General features: G+C 34.8%; 1 protein-coding gene across 1 annotated transcript; it reads left to right on the forward strand.

Annotated features, from left to right (window-relative positions):
- The first annotated feature begins 5609 nt into the window (after positions 1-5609).
- Positions 5610-24250, forward strand: LOC138697545 (polyisoprenoid diphosphate/phosphate phosphohydrolase PLPP6). Its single transcript, XM_069822878.1, has 4 exons — positions 5610-5886; positions 17080-17220; positions 21235-21334; positions 23701-24250. The coding sequence occupies exons 1-4, from the start codon at positions 5875-5877 to the stop codon at positions 24099-24101; spliced, it is 654 nt and encodes a 217-aa protein (XP_069678979.1). The 5' UTR covers positions 5610-5874; the 3' UTR covers positions 24102-24250.
- Positions 24251-24914: the final 664 nt, after the last annotated feature.

The following is a 24914-nucleotide window of genomic DNA, read 5'->3' on the forward strand; positions in this document are numbered from 1 at the left end:
CAAGAGCAATGGCATAAGAACTTAAGGATATTTTAATTTAAATTCTGCACATAACAGAAGTATTTTGTTATGATTGTAGTTAATCATGACATGTAATCTTCCTACCAACATATTATTTTTGTTAACATCTCATTGCCAACATTCTTTGTGTGCGTGTGTTGTTTACATATCACCCAGCACTAAATGACCCAAGAATTTAATTCGTAAATTATTCAAGCTGAAGTTGGTGAAGTTATAACTTTATTTATGAAGTTTAATGAAGAAATGTATTTATTTCAATTGTGTGCCAATTTGAGGAGTATACTCGACATTAAGTTGACTGCTGCATTGTTTTAGTACTTTTAGATACTGGTACGATATAATTTTTATATACAAACTGAGAGACCTGCTAACAATTCCACGAGTCAGAAATAATACTATAGGTACTGATACTTATCAGTAATTTCTTCATAATTGAAAATTGAAATTGTTTAGATGTTGAACAGTAAGGAATGTACTTAATTTTTGTGAATGATTTTTTAAGCAATAGCTTGAGAAGTATTATTATCTTACATTATACATATTTGTCTTCTTGAGCTCATTAAAGAATGTGGTGTGTACCTTGTCATGTACAAAAACTGGTGGAAGTTTAAAAATTAGAGCAAGTACATCATTTAGTAAAATGTGGGACTTTCAGCTGTAATGTATCTTTATAGAAGTTAAAATTAACCTCTAGAAGACAATCTAATATGCTGAATTGTAAATGTACATTGTTAAATAAATTCTTTTGTTGATGAATCTGGTTTAATAATTCTTTTATCTACTTGATCCCTGTGTGCTTGTGTGCTCTCATTGTTCATTATATTAAATGTTCTGAGTAATAAAGGAACTTTTACAATAGTAGCTATAATAATAATAATAATAATAATAATAATAATAATAATAATAATAATTGTTTATAGCGCCAGGTCATCTATACTTAACCTACTAATGCCCAGTGGTAAGTAACACCAAGTTTATTATGAATTTCTATAGATAAGGGATATTTTGCTGAAAGGGATTTGGCTGTTGACAGTTCTTCTACAACTTATATTATTCCATTGTAGAAATTAGAGAACACAGAGGTTCTGGCTGATATGTAGGGTACATCTATTATCAGGCAGTACACCTCACTTGACGATGTGTGTCGGAGGAAGAACAGTTGTTTATATATATATATATATGAAGTTTGATTAGTGTAATATGTAGCTAGTCGGCGATGTATGCAATGGAGGGGGAAAGGAACTGACCATCCTACCCCATTATCTCCTGGTCTAATTGCCTCATAAGTGGTGCCTCCTTGGTATCACTTGTGAGGTTCAGACCTGTCTTCGGACAGTTGACTAAACAACAAACAACAATAAATTTTTTTCATTGGTTGTTGTTACATAATGACATAATTTTTTTGGTGTGTGTGAAGGACTCTTGCGGCTTACAAGAAAAATGTAAATAGAAACTAGAATACCGGTACTAGTAATCTATTTAAAAAATAATTATTTACCTTATTATTTTATACATAAATTTGCTGCTAGGGAAGTTATATGACAAATTTTGCCACTCAAATGTTTAAATTTTAAGTCTGGTGAGAGTTTGTACGTGGTAGATGAAATAAGTTTTCTAGAAGAAGATAGGCCTAGTAAGAAAACAGATGTGTTGGAGTTATGCCTCCTTATGACGCACCAGATATGGATTACAGTTGAATGCAATGAAACTGCAGTTTACGATTTAGTTATCACTCAAAACTATGATGAGAAATAAGATAATGATGGAATTCCAAGATTGAACACAATGCCTATAAAATGCTTAAAATAAGAAGAATCTAAACAACAGGAAGGCTCGGAGGCGAGATTGTGTGTTTCGAAACAGCCAAGAATAAGATCATCTTCGTCCAAATGGAGTAGTGAGAAAAAAAATCAAACTGGATTCCGGAAGTGAAAATTAAAATGTGAGTTATGGTCCACATACACTACAATATCTTATCAAACACTATAGTAAAATCATTACTAGACTCATTCAAAAGATTTTTTTCAGATTATCTAATTCAGCTTATTGTTTTACAGACAAAAGGGAAACCATAATCAATTTGAATGTAACCTAATATTATGATGAAATTTGTACTGTGTTAGGCATAATGCTTCTCTCAGTTTATTCCTGATTACCAAATAAAAGAATATATTGGCAGGAGAAACCTGACTGTAAAGTAACTTCAGCTTCTGAATCAGTCTATATATACAGATTTGAAGAAAAACACATTCACATGTATGATAATACTAATAATAACTTGAGTGATAATTGGTACCAATTCAGTATAAATGAAAAATGAGTCCATATAAACAGATTTAGAAAAAAAAACACATTCACTTGAATGATAATACTGATAAGAATATTGTTCATTTATCTGAATATTTTCAATAGTACCGGTACAGTTTGCATTGCTAAGAGTACCTATACTGGTACTGTACTGTACCATATTAGTGGCACAATGCAAACAATTTATTAGAGGTAAATCTATACGTTTTTATTTTAAACTGTGGGTTTTAGCGAATTATAATAGTCATATACTGGTAATATCCTACATGCTGAACTTTATTGTGGTGGCCACACATAACTACCATATGTAAAACAGGTAGTGACGAATATGTCATGGATCGGTGTCTGGTAGAGTTCCCGGGTAGCTCAGTTGGGAGAGTGTTGGTACGTTTAACCAAAAGTCCCGGGTTCGATACCCAGCCTGGAACAATTTTTCCCTCGAAATTATTCAAATCAACTTTACAGGGAATTATACCTGAAAGCCTGATTTGTATATCACTAATAAATTGATTTGATTGATTATTCAAATATTCCTAGTGGAACAAAAAACAGTTTCAATTGTTGACAAATTATGGTGTACAATTTTCAAAATATCTTCCATTCTGCTGAATGCACAAATGTAAGTGACGTATCAACTCTTCATGGATTCTGGTAAGCATGTCAGGCGTAACCATTTGTATCGTGTGTTCAATTCGTTCCACTAATTCAGGAATGTTGCGTGGCTTAGTTGCATAGATACTATCCTTGATGAAACCCCAGAAAAAAGAAGTCCAGGGAGTCAAATCAGATGATCATGGAGGCCAACGGATTGGGTCTGTGTGACAGAGCCACTTGCTTGGAAACGCTTTGTCTACCGAATAAACACTTAATTTGAGTAACACTGTTTCCAAGTTCAATTTTTCTCTTCTGAAATAATGTTAAGTGGCTGCGTGGCCTTTTATCATTCCAGTCTATCACAACAATGTGTATAGGCATGGCCGTGTGCCATTATCCTTAGCTTATAGAAGGCCATGCTCCAGGTCATTTTAAGTTGGCATCAAATGCACATTACACATGGATAATTAGCTTCCTCTGGCGGTGAGGGGAGAGGTTGTTTGTTTCCAAATCGACTGTATGGCACTGGGAAGGATTCTTTCTTGTAAGAATGAACATCATTTCAAAAATTATCCATAATACAGTAGTTGATTTTTTGATTGGCTCTGTATTTTGTTTACCAAGGGTTAGGATTATTTTACAATCTATACTTGTTTTTTTGAAAGATGGGACATGACAGTTAAGCGGCCAAGCTTGGAACTACAGTGCCATGTTGCCAACATGGACTACCAGCTGCCAGCTGATGGAAGCTAGCAATTGTCGTTAAGATGGCTGATGTTAAAACATTCATTGACAATTGACGCGAAGGTAAGAAAACAATACAAAAATCGACAGAGAATCAAAGATGAAACGTACCAATGCTAACATTGTGTGCACAATAAATGTTTCCAAGAGAGCTATTAAACACTCGCCATGTGGAGCCTGTAAGTTTGGCAACTCAACCGTTGTTATCATAGCAACAGGCCTACCACGCTATGTGATATTCAGTTGTTTTTCCGATCACAACGCTCCTGTCATGTCCCATCTTTCAAAAAAACAAGTATAACTCTTATAATATATCCTTGGTGGAAAAGATTCACATTTATGTAAAGTGCGAAACAGAGATGGATATCATATACCACATGATTCCATAAACTTTATTATATCCTACTGGAAGTCTCTCAAGAGTACTTCCAAGTATCGAGGGCAGGAGAGGTGTCGAAAATTTGAAGGACCCAATTCTATACTCTCAGTGACTGTTGATGTAGGCTAATGTACTTCAACAAATGACATGGCAGTATTGTGGAAGTCTTACTGCTGGTTGACAAATTTACTTTGCATTAACGTTTGCTGAGACTTTCTGCAGTTTAAATTATTGTAATTTGTTGGAATGAAATGGAATTTCGAGATAGGTGCACTATGGCCTTTTAAGGTTAATTGTGCTAACTGTCAAGCCAGGCACATTCCCAAACCCACATCGGCTGACTGCACAAGGTTCACTGCATACCCACAGTCTAGTATATACAGTCGCGAAGCTAAATACGTAGTAAATATGTAAACATTAGATAGTTGCTCACCACTAGGATCGCTAATATCGCCTCATTACAGGCAATGCAAAATAGTACCGTCACAGTCTATTGTTTATAGCACCCTCAAAACTCAAGCTTCGTGACTGTATATAGTAGACTGGCATACCCATGTTTCGAGCAGGCAACTCCACTTGTCTCTAGGCCAGCTTCCTCCATGCATTGCCAGCCAGTCTTCAGGAATATTATGGGATAATGATGAAATGGAGAAATGAAAAATCCCAGGCCTGACCAAGATTCGAACCCAGACTGCTTGTGAGACAGGCTGAATGTCTGAACACTCAGCCGCCATCATCATCATCATCATCGGCGCTACAGCCCAAAACGGGCCCTGGCCTTCTTGATTCTCTGCCTCCAATCTTCTCTATCCCGGGCTCTCACTTTCCAATTCCTACATTTCAATAGCTGCTGGCAATCTTCCTTGATTGAGTCCTTCCATCTTTTCCTAGGTTACTCAGCCGCCATAGGGAATTATAATTTGTTAGCAGTGTTAGCTACTAGCACTCATTTCATGGTGAAAAAATATGATTATTTATTTATTATTGTCCCACGGCATGGCGTCGCGGTCTAAGGCATTTTGCCTAGGACTCACATTACGGAATGCGCACTGGTTCGAGTCCTCATGGGAGAAGAAATTTTCTCATGAAATTTCGGCCAGTGTATGGGACCAGTTCTCACCCAGGATCGTGATGCACTTGGGGAGCTACGATAGGTAGCAAAAATCTGGTTTTGCAAACCAGCTGTAACAGCTGGGGGAACATCGTGCTAACCACACCATACCTCCGTACTGGTTGGATGATCGTCCACCTCTGCTTCGGCATCTGGGCGTGAGGCTAGCAGCCGACCGGCCGGTCTTGGCCCTTCATGGGCTGTAGCACCATGAAAAAAAAGATATATTTATTATTAATTACATTGTATAATTTCAGTGAATGTCTTACAGATATATTGTTCAGTGTTATCTGTGTTGTAGGCCTAATCTCTGTTATTCCTATTGTTACATCCATATTGTTATAAATCCATCAAGATAAGTGTAAAATTTCAAATGTAACTTAGCTGGTTTTAGAGAAAAGTAGCTGGCTTTAGAAAGCTGGAAAGGTAGTTCTGATGTTGGCCACACTGACATTTTTTTTTTCGAACTAGTCGCTTATAAATAGGAGTGGACTGTGGTGCCGCCTAATGTTTATTGTAGGTGAAAGATTTGGGCAGCCCTGACAGCGTTAGCTGATTGGCTTATCTCTGTACCCTTTGAACTGAAGATCAGTGGTTAAATACCAGTATAGTCATAGTACTTCAACGTAAAAGATTGGTTGACAGTGTTTGTCTACCCAAATTGAATTGTGCTTGTGGAATTTATACATGCAGTGAGCTTCATTTAGGAAGAATTAAAATGCACGATCAGGTAACTAACTCTATTACCTATTAATTAATCATACCTGCTGAAATGATTTCAAATAAAGTTAAAGAGACATGAAAATGTTTTGCATGTGGGTTTCACCTAACCTCAATAGAACATAGTCTGTGTCATTTTCTGGATTGATTTAAATCTTACTACAAACAACTACAAAATCAGGCAAAATGTATTAGAAGCAAACCGCAGACCTAATTGTAATTGTCTATAAGTACTGTTTTTGTTTTTTTTTTTTTTATTAAATTTATATTTTAATAACCAACAGTGTCAGTTTAGTAATAAGGAAAACCAACGCAACAGTCTGAAGAGTCATGTAAAGGGTGGTAATTTTTCAAAGAGTGATAAAAATCTGTAGCATGACTTCCTTCAGGAAATAAGTAATTTTGGGAGGCTTCATGTTGTTTCTGAGTGAAAGAACTTCAAGGAAAATATGAATTATTGGATAAATTTCAAAACGCGGATTCCACTTCAAAGATGTAGCCTACTTTCAACGATTAGTACAGTATATAGATGTTAGCAATCTTCTAGTCAATTGTTTTGTAACTCATTATTAATTTTGAAATGCAAGATTCAACCTGTACAAGCAAACTCTGCATTTGTGTCAGTAGGCTGTGTATGTATGAATGTATGTTTAGTCAGCAGTCTGAAGACTGGTTGTAACCCTATAAATGAGACTAATAAGGATCATTCATGAGGCACTAAGCCAGGAGATGATGGACTAGGGTGGCCAGTTCCTTCTCCCCTCCATTGCATATATCACTGACTATAATAGTAACATAGCCCTGGTTCACTAATCAGACTTGAGATGCGTGCAGCAGTTGTTCTTCCTCTGATATCTATCGTCAAATGAGATGTACTGCTTGTAATACTGGGTCATCCAATTATCTTCTGACCAGAGCTGCAGCCAATAAGTCAACACCTACAGCCAGATGGGGAAGTGAGCAAGTGGGGTCATTTGATTTTTACCTGACTTTCACCTGACACAGTTAGTGTTGTTTGAACAGTGCAAGCAACTACACATGTACGGTCTGCTAAGAATAAATGGCAAATAATATGCCTAATTATTCTATTCCATATTGGAAGTTTATTTATGATTCGTATGTGCATACAGAATTTGCTCGTGTCGTTAGAAGATTTCAGAAGAAATTCTCAGGTGTTCGAGTTCCAAGTCATGATACGATTCATAAATTAGTTAATAAATTTCGGGAAATGGGAAGTGTTTAAGATAAGAAGCGAAGAAGTTGATGTACAGTGCTCACAGAAGAAACTCAATTCAATTTGTCGAAGAGAACTAAGAAAGGTAATGGGTAATTCCTTAAGCAGATGCCAGAAATTTGTGGAAAATGAAAGCAGGAAGTTCCAACATCTCCTTGGGTGACAAGGGGGAGGGGGTACATAACTTTTAAAGTGCATTAGAATTTATTAGGCAGCAGTAGCGGCCGGTGATCAAAATCCTTGGTGAGGCCAGATGCAACTAGTTTAAGTGCCTCCAATAGGAAATGTTTATATATGATATTAATTAGTATTGCTATTATATTATTAATATCATTATTACTGTATTATTATTATTATTGTTACTATTATTAGTCTATTCTTATTACTATCAATGAAAAATAATAATTTCACTCACCAAATAAGCTGTTATGCTCTGAGTTTCAGTGATTGTTTCAGTGTGATGAAGCATCCCATATTATGTGTTGAAATTCCCCTTTCTTTCTTTTCTTTTTCTTTTTTTCTTTTGACAGCAACAAACAAGGCAAGAGAAGTTTATTTTGCATCACATTACCACATAACCATTTATGTTGCCCATACCAGGTTGCAATAGAAACTCGCGTTTTAAGATTATGTGTCAGAAAAATTATCAGCGATGTCGTAGGTATCTCGGTAGTCTCTCTCTTTATTTAAAACTTTCTTTCTTTTAGTTTTATTTCTTCTCGAAAAAGGACACTCTAACAATGAATTAACTGCACCAGCATTATTTCTCTCATTTGTTTCTGTTTATATTTTCCCAAAATATATAACAACACTGGCCCAGATTCACTACTGTACTACGAAGTACAATAGTAGAACACCCTCGCTTATGTCATGAACTGAGACATAAGGGGAGAGAATCGAGTGGGTTTCTGCCTGCCAAAGAGCTGGAATTTTGTTATTTATGGCCTAGTTAGGAAGACAAGTCACCACTGCTATTCCCACCCCACTCTACCATTGAGACCGGCCCATGGATGGGACGAGTGAAACCTGACCAGGCCAGCCGAATTGTGCCTCAGCTACAACGTTTTAAGCGTAAACTCAAAGCCCGCAAAAGGATATGAAATGCATTAAGCCAGACCAGGCACGAACGATTCTGGCCTCAGGAACAAATTTTACTGCAAAACAGGTATATATACATAACAAGCCAGACCCGGCACGAGCAATCCTGACCTCAGAAACAAATTTTACTGCAAAACAGGTCTATATACATCAAAGTTTTCAAATACTTCTACAGCGATATACGCTTCATTCAAATAACTAATACATTATATAAAAACACAAAATTTGATTTCAGTTAAGCCAAGTGACTGAGGGCCTCACTTGCCTCAGTCAATCAGCCGCCACTGTTAGGCAGTCACTCTAGCATAACAGGTTTACTGTTGAGCCACAGACTCGTGTATTGCCAGGCTGGTGGGAAGCGATAGCTAATAGGCTGGCACAATTCCTGCAGCGGCTCTGGCCAGACAATATTGGATGACCCAGTAGATTTATCAATCAGAACCTCAATGAGAGGTGTGTGTCGATATTCTCATGTTTCATTTTGTATTAAATATGTTAAGCTCTTTCCTAATCAGTGGTAATTTCCGACACTTTTCCCTGGAGGGATGAAATAGGGGGTAGACTGGATGGAATTAATAAGCCATAAATCACTTTAGTCTGTGCTGTAGTATTTGTATTATGATGGTAAGAAAATATTATTTGAATAGGCTATCTTGTACACATTTTCTGGTGGTGGTAGTGGTGGTGGGGACGGTGGCAGCGGCGGTATAAAGTGTTTCAGCCATGAACTTGTAAAAGTTTATTCTTTTGATCGGAATTTCCGTAGTGTAACAGCATTGATAGGGTACTATTAAACAGTGGCGTAGTGTCGATGTAAGCTAAAAAGCTCACCTTCCCCAGTTAATAATAATTTCATAAGAAACCTGCAGTTTATGAACAAAATCATTTATTAATTTTAATACAATTTATATTTACGTGTTAAATATTGTGATGCGGCAGCTCAGGATGATTTGTGATGCAGCAGTAAACATGAAGCCAGCACACACCAGCTTCCAATCCCCTCATTCTTCTGTGTAACCCTACCCGCAGATTTTCCATCTCTTTCTAACTAAACTACCCTGATCGCAAGGCTCGCAAAAAGCTAGCTTTAACATGAAAAAACATTTAGTTTCCGAGTTATCCCTTTCGTGAGTTGTGTTTAGTTGAAGTGTTAGTGTGCATTGTGGCTGATATAATAAATAATGAGTGAAATAACTGTTGCTGACACTAATTAACTTGAAATTTTAGGACAATTTCATTATCAAAACTGACTTATGAACAAAAGTATGATTTAAAAAACAAACGACCGACTCCCTTGCTATCAATGAAGGACACAACCAAGACAGACGCATAACTTACGTAATTACTAATACTGTATTTATTGACCATTAATATTGTGATTTCTCTAATTATGACAGAGAGTGAGCTAGTGTTAAATTATACGTAAACGTGTCTATTTGTTAGAGATATGTGTAAACCATGAAATCATATTTTACTGCGTACCATTTGAGGTGATGCCTTATTGGTATTGCTTACGAGGTTCCAACCAATCTTCGGACTCCTGACTTGATATTGATTACTATTTACTTTAAGACTATATTTTTCCAATATGTACATGGAAGAGAATTTGAGTTAGCTTCCCCTGCTCAAAATTTCATGCTACGCCACTGCTATTAAAGGATGTACTTAATATTTTAGAAAGAAGAAACTCTCACGAAGTTTGATCAATATCATGAAAGAAATATACACAGATAGTACGACAGTAAGACAAAAACTGTTTATCTAAAATCTTAATCAAGAAAGAAATAAGCAAGGAGACTCCTTAATTCCTACCCTCTTTAGTCTCGTTATGGCTGAAATGACAAGAAAATTAAATAAAGAAGTAAAAAATAAAAATGAGGTAAGTTAAATAGGCTACTTAATATAAATTTAAACCTGGTCAGTTATGTAGACAACATTAACTTTTAGCACATTCTGAAAATAATTTACAAATACTACACAAATTTTAAACAAATAGCAAGCGAATATAATATGAAATCTCAGTAAACAAAACAAAAGTATTTAGGTGAAGGGTTTGGACTTTTTCCATTTCTGGTTGTCACAATAAAAAATTAAGACACAACGTTTCGAAGGGTGGTTCTCCCTTCGAAACATTGTGTCTTAATTTTTGATTGTGACAACCAGCAATGGAAAAAGTCCAAATCCCTCACCTAAACATTAATGATCCACCATTGCTTTCCAACCCCTCATTTAGATCAAAACAAAAGTATTTTAGCAGTATCAAAAGAACCTAGAATAGTTAAATTAGACAGAAGTTAGATGGTAAAATAATAGAGCAGGTAATGAAATTTAAATATCTAGGCATTGAAATTAATCCACGAACACAATAAATGATGAAGTAATACATCAAGCCAATGCTGCTAACAAAATTGCAAGTTGCCTCAATACTACCATGTGGAATTAATAAGAATGTAAGAAAGAAAGCAAAAATTATGAAATACAAATCACTTGTAAGATCAATACTTACGGGTATGAAAAAAGTAAGTGGATAAATGAACACAAAAATCACTAAGGGATGAAATCAGAAGTGACGTTAGGGATGAATGGAAAATTGAACCTGTGAATAATTTGATAATGATTAGGAAAATTAAGTGGAATGAACACATTGATCGTATGAAGGACAACAGATTAGTGAAGGGAATTAGAGATTGGAAACCAACTGGAAAGAGAAGTTTAGGACGCCAAAACTGATATGGAAAGATGTCCTTACAAAACATTGATGAATGGACGCAGCAAGCTTCAGGCGTAATACAAAAGAAAGAAGAAGAAAATAACAGCATTACTCGCTTGAGGAAGTAATTAAGTACAGTTGTCATTCAGCAGCAGAATAATAGTTACCGGTATGTTATATGCATACAGCTCGTCCAAGTCAAGTCTGCGAGTGGGGATATCAGGATGGAATGTAGAGGCAAAACACAGTTGCCACATAGGTCACTTGACGCTCAGATTTCAACGTGTGCACATTGTTTAAAATACACTATGGAGCGCACGCATTTGTTGTCCTTGTCTTCAGATAAAGGCAACAGTTACGCTGCCTCCCCCCTCATGCAACTTTCTCTCCTACGCCCACGCTTGCCAATCAGAATGCCAAACCTCACTGTCAAGCAGAAGTAGAAGTACAGTCTATTTCAAAGCGTCTTAAATTGTTACCACTCTATGAATTGAAGCGCAGTAGGAAAACATTGCTGTCATATGAGACTGTACTGGTCTCCTCTCGTTACCGCCTCCTTTCCCTACAGAACTGTCTCCAACTTCCCCTCTCGGCTTGCAGATTTAATTAACTTGGTCGAGCTGTATGATTGATATTGGTTCCATTTTTATATAGTGCTGCAATATGGCTCTTTATGGTTATCTTTATAGTATAGACAGGGGCCTTCCCAAAACAATATATTCTGTGATTGTTTTTTAAATTTAGACAAATCATTAATCTGCAAGCACTTCACTGTATAGCCTACACATTTTATTATTCTGATTAGTAGATTTATGTTTTAATTTAATAAGTAGAGAGTCATATCATCTGCAGTTAACATTGAATTACCAGTAGTACTTATATTATCAGGTGAGTCATTTACCATGATCAAGAATAGGCCTATGAATGAACTTAAAATAGACCCTGGTGCACTGCGCAAAAAATAAAAGTTTTATCTTATTACAGTACATAATAAATAGTTCCATTTCCATAATAATTATATCTTGTAAATAATAGTTGCAAATGTAAACAGAAATGTCGACCTGGTTGGTGAGTTGGTATAGCGCTGCCCAAGGTTCCGGGTTCGATCCCAGGCCAGCTCGATGGCATTTAAGTGTGCTTAAATGCGACAGGCTCATGTCAGTAGATTTACTGGCATGTAAAAGAACTCCTGCGGGACAAAATTCCAGCACATCCGGCGACACTGATATAACCTCTGCAGCTGCGAGCGTCGTTAAATAAAACATAACATTTAAACAGAAATTCCATCTGTAACAGGATAAACATCTGAAGTATTGCGAAATAAACATCTGAAGTATATTGGAGTGAATTGGAATATATCAGTCCCCTAACTGCCCATTGTGTAACTCAAACCAAGAAATGGATTCGGAACACCTCAAAATCTGTGCTTCAGTGGCTGGCCATGATAATATCTTTGAAAAATATTGGAGTACAAGAGGTCAAATGACTTTATTGTCAAATGCCTGGCATTAGAAAACAACAACAACAATATCTGAAGTATTGCGAAATGTGTAAAACCTATGAGAAAGTAGGGGTGCATTCCATACAGGGGCAGTGGCATTTCTCTAAGGTTAGAGCCCAGTTTAGGTGTGTGTGTGTGTGTGTGTATTAATTGAAAAAAAAAATGTCATATAAACATGCGTCTTATTCTCAATATTTTCTAGCTCCTAATTTTCGATTAATGCACCTAAACTAGGCTCTAACCTTAGAGGAAATGCCACTCCCCTGTATGGAAACGCGTCCGAAAGTAGGGCCTATGTGTCATTTTCTCGACCCCGATTTTTTTTAGTCCTCTTCATAGCCCTACTATAGATTTAGTTGAAGTGGTATTGATATTGTCCACCATTAATATCCGAGCTGTCTTAGACAATTAGTCTTTGTCGTAGCTTAGCCTCTTATCCATTCAGATAGCTTCAATCTGACATGGGACTCCTGGTGTGATAAGTTAACTTGAAAAACATATGTGGTGTTTATTCCATTATGTAGTCGAATGAGATAACAAATAATTAAGTGATAAGCAGAAAAGGAGGTCCGGTACATATCTGCTTTCAGTAAACTTAGTCATGTAAGACTGCATTAATGTCTGTTTTTTCATTATGCAGTACGAAATAGTAACTGTAGAAGTTACTCAAATTTTATATTTTAAAAATTTAAAAAACGTCTTATGTATACCTGTTACGATGTTAAAACATGCGACACACCAAAGGATTGCATGCTTCGCCTAGGAATCTAAACATTGTGAATTCATCTCAATGAAATAATAATTACTGCAGTGGCGGCTCCTGCATATTTCTTAAGAGGAGGAAAGAAGTTAACAGCGCAAAATGACACCTTCTTAAATGAAACATGCTACAAATTAGCCTACATGCATACATGTAAGAGCAGTTAGTGTTAGGGTTGGTCTTCCCTTTTGTATAGCAATAACCTGTTTTTGTAAACTGAGTTTCCTAAATTGTCCAAAATATAATATGTTTTCACTTCCATTCATTGTTGAATAATTGCACAAATTAACAATTACAAGGAAATTCACAACATCGTAGCATTTTTCGCGCACACTACAGCAACACACGTGTTGGAAAAGACCAGCTACTAACACGTAACCGGAACCATTTTACAGAAGTGGGAATGGAAAATAATCTGTTAGGAAAGGGAGAACACTGCACCCACCCAAGTGGTCTGAGTTGCCACATGTACATTTTACAAGTTCAGTATCACACGCTTTTTAAGAATGTCAGTTCTTGTAAAGTCATACTACCATTATTGTTCAAAGGTGCCGATGGCCAATTAATTTTTTATGTTAAAAATTATGTAGTTTGCAGTATTTCAATTTCAAATATATTTGTACAAAACTGACAACTTGGCTGTTGTCCTGACTAGTAGACAATGAATGGAAGTGAATTTCAGAGGCCAAAAAGATCTGCGATACTAACTTAGAACTACTCCCTCTTTGTTTTATATAAATCCAACTTCAACTTTCAGATATCCTCGAAAGTTTCAAACTACAAATAGTAGCTTATATAAAGTGCAATGAATAATATATTTTGATTTATAATTAAAAAAAAAAAAAGTTCATATGATGTCTTTCATAGCTTTGCATTAAAACTGTTTTTATTGTGTCTCCTCCTAGATGTGTTATAGTCTGGTTGAATGCAGCATCGTTAGATGGCAGCGGTAGCGAGCTTGCTGCAAGACCAGTCGGTTTCTATTTCCTGCCCATGCACTGATTCAGAGGAGGATCTCCTCCCTCAACGTTCATTTACTTGCTTTAAAACTCTGCTTCTTTCTCTGACCGCTAGCATGCTGTTGTCTGTGTGTATTAAGTGCAGTAAAGGAGGAATGGATTGACTTTCCTCCACACAAACAATCTCGCATCCTTCTCACAGTTTTCTAGTAGCACATGAGTGCGCGTCGTTTAAAACTCGATCAACCGAGGTTTTCTTATAGCTGTGAACTTAAAAGTTATCGAATCTTCCTCGAATTTCAAGGCATATATTTCATTTGGTATTTACTTTCAAAAGAAGAAAAATGTGAGGAGGACGTTCCTCCCTTCCCTCCCCCGAGGAACCGCCACTGAATTGCTGTAATTAATTCTTCTTATTTGGTTGTATAATAAATTACTTACATGTACATTTTGGATTATAATTTAAGAAAGTAAAATATAAACAGGAATATAATTGATTACATGCAGTGGCGAAGCTAAGATGTAAACACTGGGTACGCTGGAAAAAATCTGCTTCTTATATCTTTTTTTATAGAGCAGATGTTTATCGATTTTTCTATCAAAATTTTTTTGTGACATAGACTCCACAAGAAGATAATGACCACTCATTTTCACTCCCAAATATAAGTGTCTCACGCAGTGGCGGTTTCTCGGGGGAGGGAAGGGAGGAACGTCCTCCTCACATATTTCTTCTTTTGAAAGTAAATACCAAATAAAATGTGCCTTGAAATTTGAGGAAGTTTCGATAATTTTTAAGTTCACAGCTATAAGAAAACCTTGGTTGGTCGAGTTTTAAACGTTGCGCGCTCATGTGCTGCTAGAAAACTGTGAGAAAGATGCGAGATTTTTTGTGTGGAGGAAAGTCAATCCTTTCCTCCTTTACTGCAGTTAACACACATAGACAACAGCGCACTAGCGGCGAGAGAAAGAAGCAGAGTTTTAAAGCGAGTAAATGAATGGATAGGGAGGAGATTCTCCTCTGAATCAGCACATGGGCAGGAAATAGAAACCAACTGGTTGTGCAGCAAGCTCGATACCGCTGCCATCTAACGATCTTGCATTCAACCAGACTGTAACACATCTAGGAGGAGGCACAATAAAAACAGTTTTAACGCAATGCTATGAAAGACGCCATATAAACTTTTTTTTAATTATAGATAAATATTATTCATTGCACTTTATATAAGCTACTATTCATGGTTTCAAACTTTCAAGGATATTTGAAAGTTAAAGTCGGGTTTATATAAAACAAAGAGGAAGTAGTTGTAGATTAGTATCGCAGATCTTTTTGGCCCCTGAAATTCACTTCCATTCATTGTGTACTAGACAGGACAACAGCCAAGTTGTCAGTTTTGTGCAAATATATTTGAAATTGAAAGTAGTACTCCAAACTACATTATTTTTTAACATAAAAAATTAATTGGCCACCGGGAACTTTGAACAATAATGGTAGTATAACTTTACAAGAACTGATATTCTTCAAAAGTATGTGACACTGAACTTTTAAAATGCACATGTGGCAACACAGACCACGTGGGTGGGTGCAGTGTTCTCGCTTTCCTCAGATTATTTCCCATTCCCATTTCCATGGTTCTGATTACGTGTTAGTAGCTATAGTCTCTTCCAATACGTGTGATGCTGTAGTGTGCTCGAAAAATGCTGCGAGGTGAATTTCCTTGTAATTGTTAATTTGTGCAACAATGAATGGAAGTGAAAACATTATATATTTTGGAAAATTTAGGAAACTCAGTTTACAAGAACAGATTATTGCTATACAGAAGTAAAGGCCAACCCCAACACTACCTGGTCTTACATGTATGCATGTTGGCTAATTTGTAGCATGTTTCATTCAAGAAGGTGTCATTTCGTCTTGTTACCTTCTTTCCTCCTCTTAAGAAATACGTAGGAGCCGCCACTGGTCTCATGGTACATTTTCAAATTCCAAAATCTACTTCTTCCACAATAATAAAAAATAAAGTTAAAATTGACACTGCTGCAGCTTCCGGTTCTTCATCAGGAAGAATTAAGCGAATTCGTGCAGCAAAACATGAACAAGTGGAATCTGAGGTTCTCGAATGTTTCAACAATATGAGGGCAATATAAGTGAGTTAGAAGTGACTTAAATTAAATTAATTGTGGTAATAACAGTGATAATTCTTATAAACTGGATAACCCATATATCTGGAAGAGAAACTTGGACCAACCAAGGAAAAAATGGAAAGACATTGTAACAAAAATCGATGAGAATTCGAATAAGACGAACTTCGTTCATACAAACAGGCGATTTTTCGGTCCCTTGAGATTTGTCTTAACGAGGGTTTACTGTATAAGATGACTTTGATATAATTATCAGCAGAAAGAATATGAATCTTTACTTGTCCTTACTGCATTTATCAGTCTATTTTCTACAAGGGTCTATGCACATACAGCACACCACACACACAATTTTGTTATTCTAGGTTTAATTTGCAATTCAGTAAATATAAAATATTCTTTGTTTTTCTATGATAAATTATCTAGCTTTAATTAGTCTGGTAATCTTTTCGTACTTCGATTTTTATTGTAATTGTAATTGTAAATTTAATACTAATTGTAATTTTATTTGTAATTGTAAATGTAATACTAATTGTAATTTTATTCTTCATATTATAGTTGGAATCTCCTGGTAGAGGGGCAGAGAAGGCCTGACGACCTTATCTGTACCAGGTTAAATAAATAAATACTAAATACTAAAAATACCCCACGCTCCCATCTACATACAGCTGTCACATTTACTAGTATTAACATAAACTGTCACTATTACAGGTACATGTCCTTCGGAGCTGTTAGAATAGACACAGCTTTATCTGAAGTAAAAGTGCATGGTATTTTTAATAACATAGGTACCTACTTATGTTTTCAGACACACAAAAAGAAGCGTGAGATTCCAACAGTCCTGCAGAAGATACTAGCTGCAGATGTTATCCTCACAGATAAGTTTTGCAATTGGGCCAATTGCTTCCTTCCGTTACGATCGCTGAGAATACACTATAAAGTTTTGGAAGTAAGTGTTCAAGCCATTATACATTTCAATTAGTTGGTGGTTTTAGAGTAACAAGTTGTATTATAGGCTACAAACAATTTTCAAGAATTTACTACAAAAGAGAATAATCAAAATTTGTCTGAAAAAGTCTATTGATTACCGTACTGAACTTCTTTATTTGGATTTTAACGTTTTCAAATTGGAGCAAATATATAAATATACATTATTAACTTTCTTTCATAAGAACAAGAAAAATTTCAACACATATTGGCATAATTATAATTCTTCAATTGGACTAGGCTTTGGACAATGAAGAACTAGTCAGCTAAGGTAAATCCTAAATATTAATACAGTAAAGAAGTTGGAAATTTAATCAGCAGTAATTATAATACGAGAAGAAACATATTATTTAATTTTACAGAATCCAAAAGTTCAATGGCTGTTGGTATGAAACATGGCTTCAACTATGGCTTAAAACTTTGCAACAAATTAATTTCTCAGTTCCCTGTTTTAACTAACATAAGTATGATTAAATTTAAACTAAAAATTAAAGAAATTAGTAAGGGAACTTAACATAGGGTTAGATAATTAATTGGTAAATATTAGTTTTATATCCTTGTGAATATTGGTTATAAACGTTTTCAATTGTGATTGTTCTTTATCATATAGGCTCTTGTTTTTGTAATCTGTGCTATTTTATTGCTTATATTAATTACTAGCCGTACCCATGCGCTCCGCTGCACCCGTTAGAAATAAATATAAAGTAATTACATAATTAAAATAGAACGTTTGATCCAGGGAACATTCGTGTTTGATAGAAGGATAAATCGTTTAATATGTTACTTAATTTAAATTGCATCCAAATAATTAAAATGCGATCATTTTGGTCCAGAGACCACTCATTGGTGCAATGACAATTCCTTTAACATGTTTCTAATTTTTATTACATGCAACCATAGTTTAATGAACATTGACATCATTTAGATTTAATGTGTATACTTTATTTTACTTGTTATAGGTTTCCATTGAATTATGGTAATAATTTAATTTTAACCCTTTTTTCTACGTATTCAGTAAATGGCGTTTTGCCCACTATGGTTCTGAACCCTTCAAATAACTTAAATTATATTATATAATATTACATTACATATATTATATTATATTATATTATATTATATTATATCATATCATATCATATATCATATCATATCATATCATATCATATCATATATCATATCATATCATATCATATCATATATCATATCATATCATATCAGAAGTTACTGTAATAACATTATAGCATTATGTCCATCTAGAGAAACTACACTTTCCAGTGGTGAAATAATAATTAATTATACAATTCGGTTAATTTAGCTTCCGATATTACTTCATACAAACACAGAAACATTCTCTGTAGGCTATCTTTCATAGCTTTCGATTGTTGCTGTCCAAGGCCCCTTATAGACGAAGTCATTTGTTTTTTATTTCATTATACTGCCTTACATGGCAGTTATTTTAATGTTAAAACTCATTTATCTCATTAAATATCAGTCCTATCAAAATTTTTCAAGGAATAAAACTTATCGCAAATTTTTTTTAAAGAAACTTGTGTTATGTAATATTTTTCACAAAAGTCAATAATAAGCGAGATATTTCGATTTATTTAATTCAGGCCCCCTTATAACCCCCCTTTTAAATAATGCATTTTGAATTGCCATATAGCCTAAAATCTAAGTTACAACGAACATAATTTATATTCGAATTTTCATCGAAATCCGTTCATCCATTATCGCGTGAAAAGGTAACAAACTTACAGACAGACAGACATACAAACAAAAATTTCAAAAAAGTGATTTTCGGTTTCAGGGTGGTTAATTATATATGTTAGGATCAATTATTTTTGGAAAATCGAAAATTACCAGAAAAATTTCGGCTACAGATTTATTATTAGTATAGATTTCTTCTTCTTTATGCTTATCTATAATGCAGTTTTGAACTCCCGACCACAGGTGCTTGCTCATACGGGAGTTTAATTTATATTTCTGTTTTATTTAAATATTTGACATGTTCATTTTTGTTCTATGTATATAATAGTTTTTTAATTTATCTTTGTTTCTATTACATTTAATATGTATTTTTGTGGTTTTCTGATTGTAATAATTGTAGTAAATGTATATTTAAAATTCAAAATGTGTTAGATATCATTATTCTTGAGAGTTTTCATTCTTTAATGGTGATTATGCTCAGAAGTAGACTTTTGGGTATTGTTCATAGCATTTGCACCTGCCTAATGAATACATAATGGTTTGCTAAGGGTAGAGCATTTCATTATTGGTTTCAAGAGTTAGAAACCAAGTACCACAATGCTGCTGTAATTAGTATGTTATTACACATTGTAATACAGAGATTTTCGTATTTTGGACAAACCACTGTTTACATTGATCATCCATACAACACTGAAAACAACGAATTATTTAATTTTTAATTTAGCTCTTTTAAGTGAAACTTATTATTAGGGCCCGGAAGTTGATGCATTTACGTACTTTTTTTTCTAGAGGGTATAACTTACATAATGTCAATACGAATTATTTACTTTTAAGTTTATTAGGGTTGTTTTATGTTGCATATAAGTGCATATTTCGTCATGTTTATAAATGCATAAGATTTACAAGATTGTTTTCCTTTGTGAACGCAAAAGCAGGGAGCTACTTGGGAGACAGACTGTGTGAATCACCATGTTAAAATATGAACACTTGAACATCGCATGCTATGCCACTGACTTGCATGTCTACATAAAGAAAATTTTTGTTGGATGCCCATCAGAGAGTTCAGTTATTTAGATCAATAGCACCTAATATTCCACTTCCACCTGCACCAGTGTTAACCCAATGGGAAATGTGGCTTAATGCGGCCTTATATTATGCTTAGCATCTACAAGCAGTTTTAGGTGGTGAATTCGCTGGACTGTAATAATACTGCGTGTATTGAGACAGCTCAAAATATACTTGCAAACAATGAGTTGGAAGGGAATTTTGCATCTTGTGTCTGATATTTTTCCGGTTTACCAAAAGCAATCATTTCACTAGAAACTGTTGACACTGCCTTACATGTGTCACTACCCACTTTTTAATATACGAAATCTGATCTGAGTTGTGTTCCTAGCAGTGTAGGGCAAAAATTAAAGAAAAAAGTGACTAACATGTTTTAAAAAATCCTGGATATAAACGTTTTTACGATATAAAAGCATTTTCAGAGGTAACAAATGCAGTTTCTCAATAATTGAAAACCTCAGCCACGCATTGGTCGTAAACTGCAACTCTTCGCTGATTTTAGATAACGAAACTAACTCTGCTTCAACCTCTAAGGAATAATATAAATTCATACTCATTAGCATTCATATTGCTATAGGAAACTTAATTTATTAATGCATATTTAGCAGTATTTTAGAGCATGAATTTCGGGCCCTATTTGTTATAAACAATGAGAATTAAAGTAACTCATTTCAGATTTACTTCACATCATCAAAGGAGTACGGAGAGAATTCAATTCTGTGGGGGGAGGGGGGGGGAGGGTTGCCATATACTAATTCATAGATCGTAACATCTGATAATTATAAATTCAGACACACAAACAGGACTGGATATATTCAATGTAATGTAGAGAATGGGAAAACAAATATCATCATCATCATCATCATGAACAATTACGGATTATATCCACTACATCCTGTTTCACTGCTTCTGGTCATGCCATCTATTTTTTGATTGCCCAAACAAACATATTTCAATAATTCTATCAGAACTCATAAATAAAACTCAGTCTCTAATGTTGCTGACATATCAGATGTTCTCTGGCTACATAGGAAGGTGCAAGTAAATTGGGAACAGACTAAAGCTCTAAACCCATGCTTGGCCTGTTGAAAACTACATCCATAACAGAAAATGAATAAAATAAATGTCTGTTGTATCACCACCATTGTCACAATCACCCACTAATTGTCATTACTCGATCTAAGTGATATTATTTTATTTAAAGATATCATGCCATGGGATACCCTGGATATGTGGATGGATTGCTTTTATATGGCTTATGGATAAGCCATCTCTTTATCAGATGCAAGTGAACTTCTTTATAGGTGAGATAATATATCTAATTATTGTAGTTAGTATAACATATCATTCACCTCTCTCACATTGCATGCACTAGTTTAAGATCTTGTTGTTAACACATCAATATGAATGTTACAAATAACAGTTTAAAGGGAGATTAACTACCCTATACCACCAATGTTAAATTTGCTTATTTAATTAATCATAATCTCAGGAACTACTGAAGATATCATACTGAAATTTTTACAAGATAAAAGATACAAGGTTTGTAAGTGAACACAAAGTACACAAGCAGTGAAAATTTAACAAAAAGTGAACGAACAAAATACTAACATATTATAGAAAATAACAACATAACAAGAGTTGACACTGTACAAAATGAAAATAATACAGAACGGTAATACAAAAAAAGAAGTAAAATTCAGATCTAAAGACTGGAATATTACGCAACCAACTCAATTAGTACAAATAGTTTACAGGGGAAATGTAAGGAAGAATACAACAAATGAAATGTAATATAATTAAAAAAAAAATCTAAATTTAAATAAAAGTCACAATAAAAAGGCTATGATAATAAATTCATTTGGTGGTCAAGTAGGGTTGCCAACCCTCCCTATTTCCTCCTAATGTACAGCATTGCTACAAGAAGTTGACATCGTACAAAAATACTGGAATGCAAGATGGCAAATGACTACATTGCCAAGTGCCTAGGCATTGAACCAACCAACATTCTCTTTAATATGTTTTTTGTTAAATTCTAGTTTAATGATTTAACTGGCTTAATTTTTTCCTACCTATAGAAAAGCCTTTATATCACTTGATTTCTTGTCTCATAAGCTTTAGAGCCATCTTTGTTCCTATCCCTTTTTATATATCCTGCACTACATAGCTAAGCAGAACTTTAAACTGCAGGCATCCATATTGTGTAACAGAAAGTGGTAACTGATTTTTAAATGCTGTGTATCTGCTCTTTATAATAAATGGAATTTATTGTTAGAAGAAGTACTAATATATCCAGCTGTGTATAATTCGAGAATTCAGTCATGAAACTGGCCAACGTGATGTATATTTGCAGAAAGTTTCTGCCTTTTCATCAATATTAAAATAATTATTTTCTTCGGAATTTGTATGATAATAACTTTCTAGTGTTAAATATTATTAACGTACCTTGTTAACATGTTTCGACCTATTTTTCGGTCATCTTCGGAACTGGTCGTTGTTGGTCTTGGCGCCTTTTGTTTCCTGTGAGGGTGCGTTCGTAGTGTAGAGTCAAAGAGTGTATGTGTTTTGAAATTGAGTTGTGTGTTGAGAATATCGTTGGGTTGTGTTTTCGTGTGTTTGTATATTTCGTATTGTTCTAGTGTGTTGAGTTTCTGGCTTTTTGGTTGGATGTGCAGTACAAACACGCATTCAAAGTATACAGAAAACTACAACAACAACAACACACATACACAACACATCCAACCACCCCACACAACACAAACAAGCTGGATTCCGAACAATGATAGACAGACTACTCAACATACCAATGAATCAACAGGATTATAACGAAGAACTAAACACAATCAAATACATAGCACAAGAAAACGGATATAACCCCAACATAATAGACAACATAATACGTAAGACAAAACAACACCACAAAAAACAGAAGAATACAACACAAACACAAGAACACAAAAAATACATCACACTAACATACGAAAACAAAAACACACATAAAATTGCAACCTCATTCAAAAAATTAAACTACAACATCGCATACAGAACAAATAACACTCTACAAAAACATCTCAACACACAAACAATACAAACAAACAAATACAACCACACAGGCGTATACAAACTCAAATGCAACACCTGCAACAACTTCTACATAGGACAGACAGGCAGATCATTTCAAACACATTACAAAGAACACATCACAGCCATAACAAAATTGTAAAACACCTCCACATATGCAGAACACATCACAAATGGCAAAAACACCTACAGAGACATCAACACAGACATGGAAATACTGCACATCCAACCAAAAAGCCAGAAACTCAACACACTAGAACAATACGAAATATACAGACACACGAAAACACACCCCAACGATATTCTCAACACACAACTCAATTTCATAACACACATATTCTTTGACTCTACACTACAAAACGCACCCACACAGGAAACAAGAGGCACCAAGACCAACAACGACCAGTTCCGAAGATGACTGAAAAATAGGTCGAAACATGTTAACAAGGTACGTTAATAATATTTAACACAAGAAAGTTCTTATCATACGAATTCCGAAGTGATACAGTGTTAAAAGTTGTGTAATTAAGATGTATAATTATTTTCTATTCTTTGTTCCTACTAAAAGTGTGAATTTTAATTTTTTCAGGATTATTGTTGGACATTTTGTTTGTTGCTGTGCTGAAAGCATATACAAGACGTCGGAGGCCATCATCAAATCGATCCGATATGTTTGCTGCGATGGGTCCTGACAAATTCTCTTTCCCATCTGGCCACGCTTCAAGAGCTTGCTTTATTGCACTGTTCTTTATATTTTTGTATCCGTTGTTTTTCATATTCTACATGCCACTGACAGCATGGGCAACTTCAGTATGCATCTCTCGTGTTCTCCTACGCAGACATCACTTGTTAGATGTAATAGGTGGTGTTATGTTAGGCGTCTTTGAAGCCATAGTGTTGAGCTGGATCTGGGCTTCAGAAGATTTCGCAGGATGGGTCGTAGCATGGTTGTCAGATGAAAAATGGGATGGTGGTAGCTATCATGTTTGAAGAATGGAAACATTAGTGTTAATCTTTGAATACAGTATTTTACAGCCACAGTAACTTATAAGATCTATTGACGTTTTATCATGTATCATTTGTTTTAACTCATACTGTAATGCGTCTTTGGAAGTACCTGTGTACAAATAAATCGAAAGAATGGTGAAAACCAAAGAGCAAACGGAAATATGTCATTTAGTACACAGATACTTAAAAAGAAAAGAAGTGAAGGTAATGCAGAATATTTTGCCATTCCCTTAAACACGTACGGTATATAAAAGGAGAGAAGGTAAGAAGAAAAAATAGCCCTGTCCATGATGGAATTATCTTCTTGCTATTGACCTGTGTTCTGTTAGGTTCCTTTGAATGTGTAGCATTTTTATTTGAATATTCTTAAAAATAAATTATTTCGTTTCGTCAGATTGAGGTTGTCTACAAATTACATAAAATTAGTTTTGTATTAAAAGCACAGGGATTTAAAGCAGCGATTTTTTACCATTACAGTCTCCATAAGCCACCTGCCTTATAAACAGAATCGTGGTCCATAAGATGCCACTTTAAAATTAAAAGAAAAACTAGGTATAATAAATTATTACCCCATTAAGTCAAGAAATATACTTAATTGTTTGAAAGTAGGCCTACTAATTTTAAGTATAAGCAGGAATTCATAACATAATTAAAAAATAAATAATTTTGTCACTATGTTGGTACTTTTAAGTTCCCCTCCACCTCCCCGAATTTTTTAAAAGACCATGTTCGTAAATTGTCTTAGAAATTATTTCATATCAGAACATACTATGTTGACTTTCTAGCCCATTATTT

Source organism: Periplaneta americana, chromosome 4 (assembly GCF_040183065.1).
Source record: "Periplaneta americana isolate PAMFEO1 chromosome 4, P.americana_PAMFEO1_priV1, whole genome shotgun sequence".
Taxonomy (NCBI): domain Eukaryota; kingdom Metazoa; phylum Arthropoda; class Insecta; order Blattodea; family Blattidae; genus Periplaneta; species Periplaneta americana.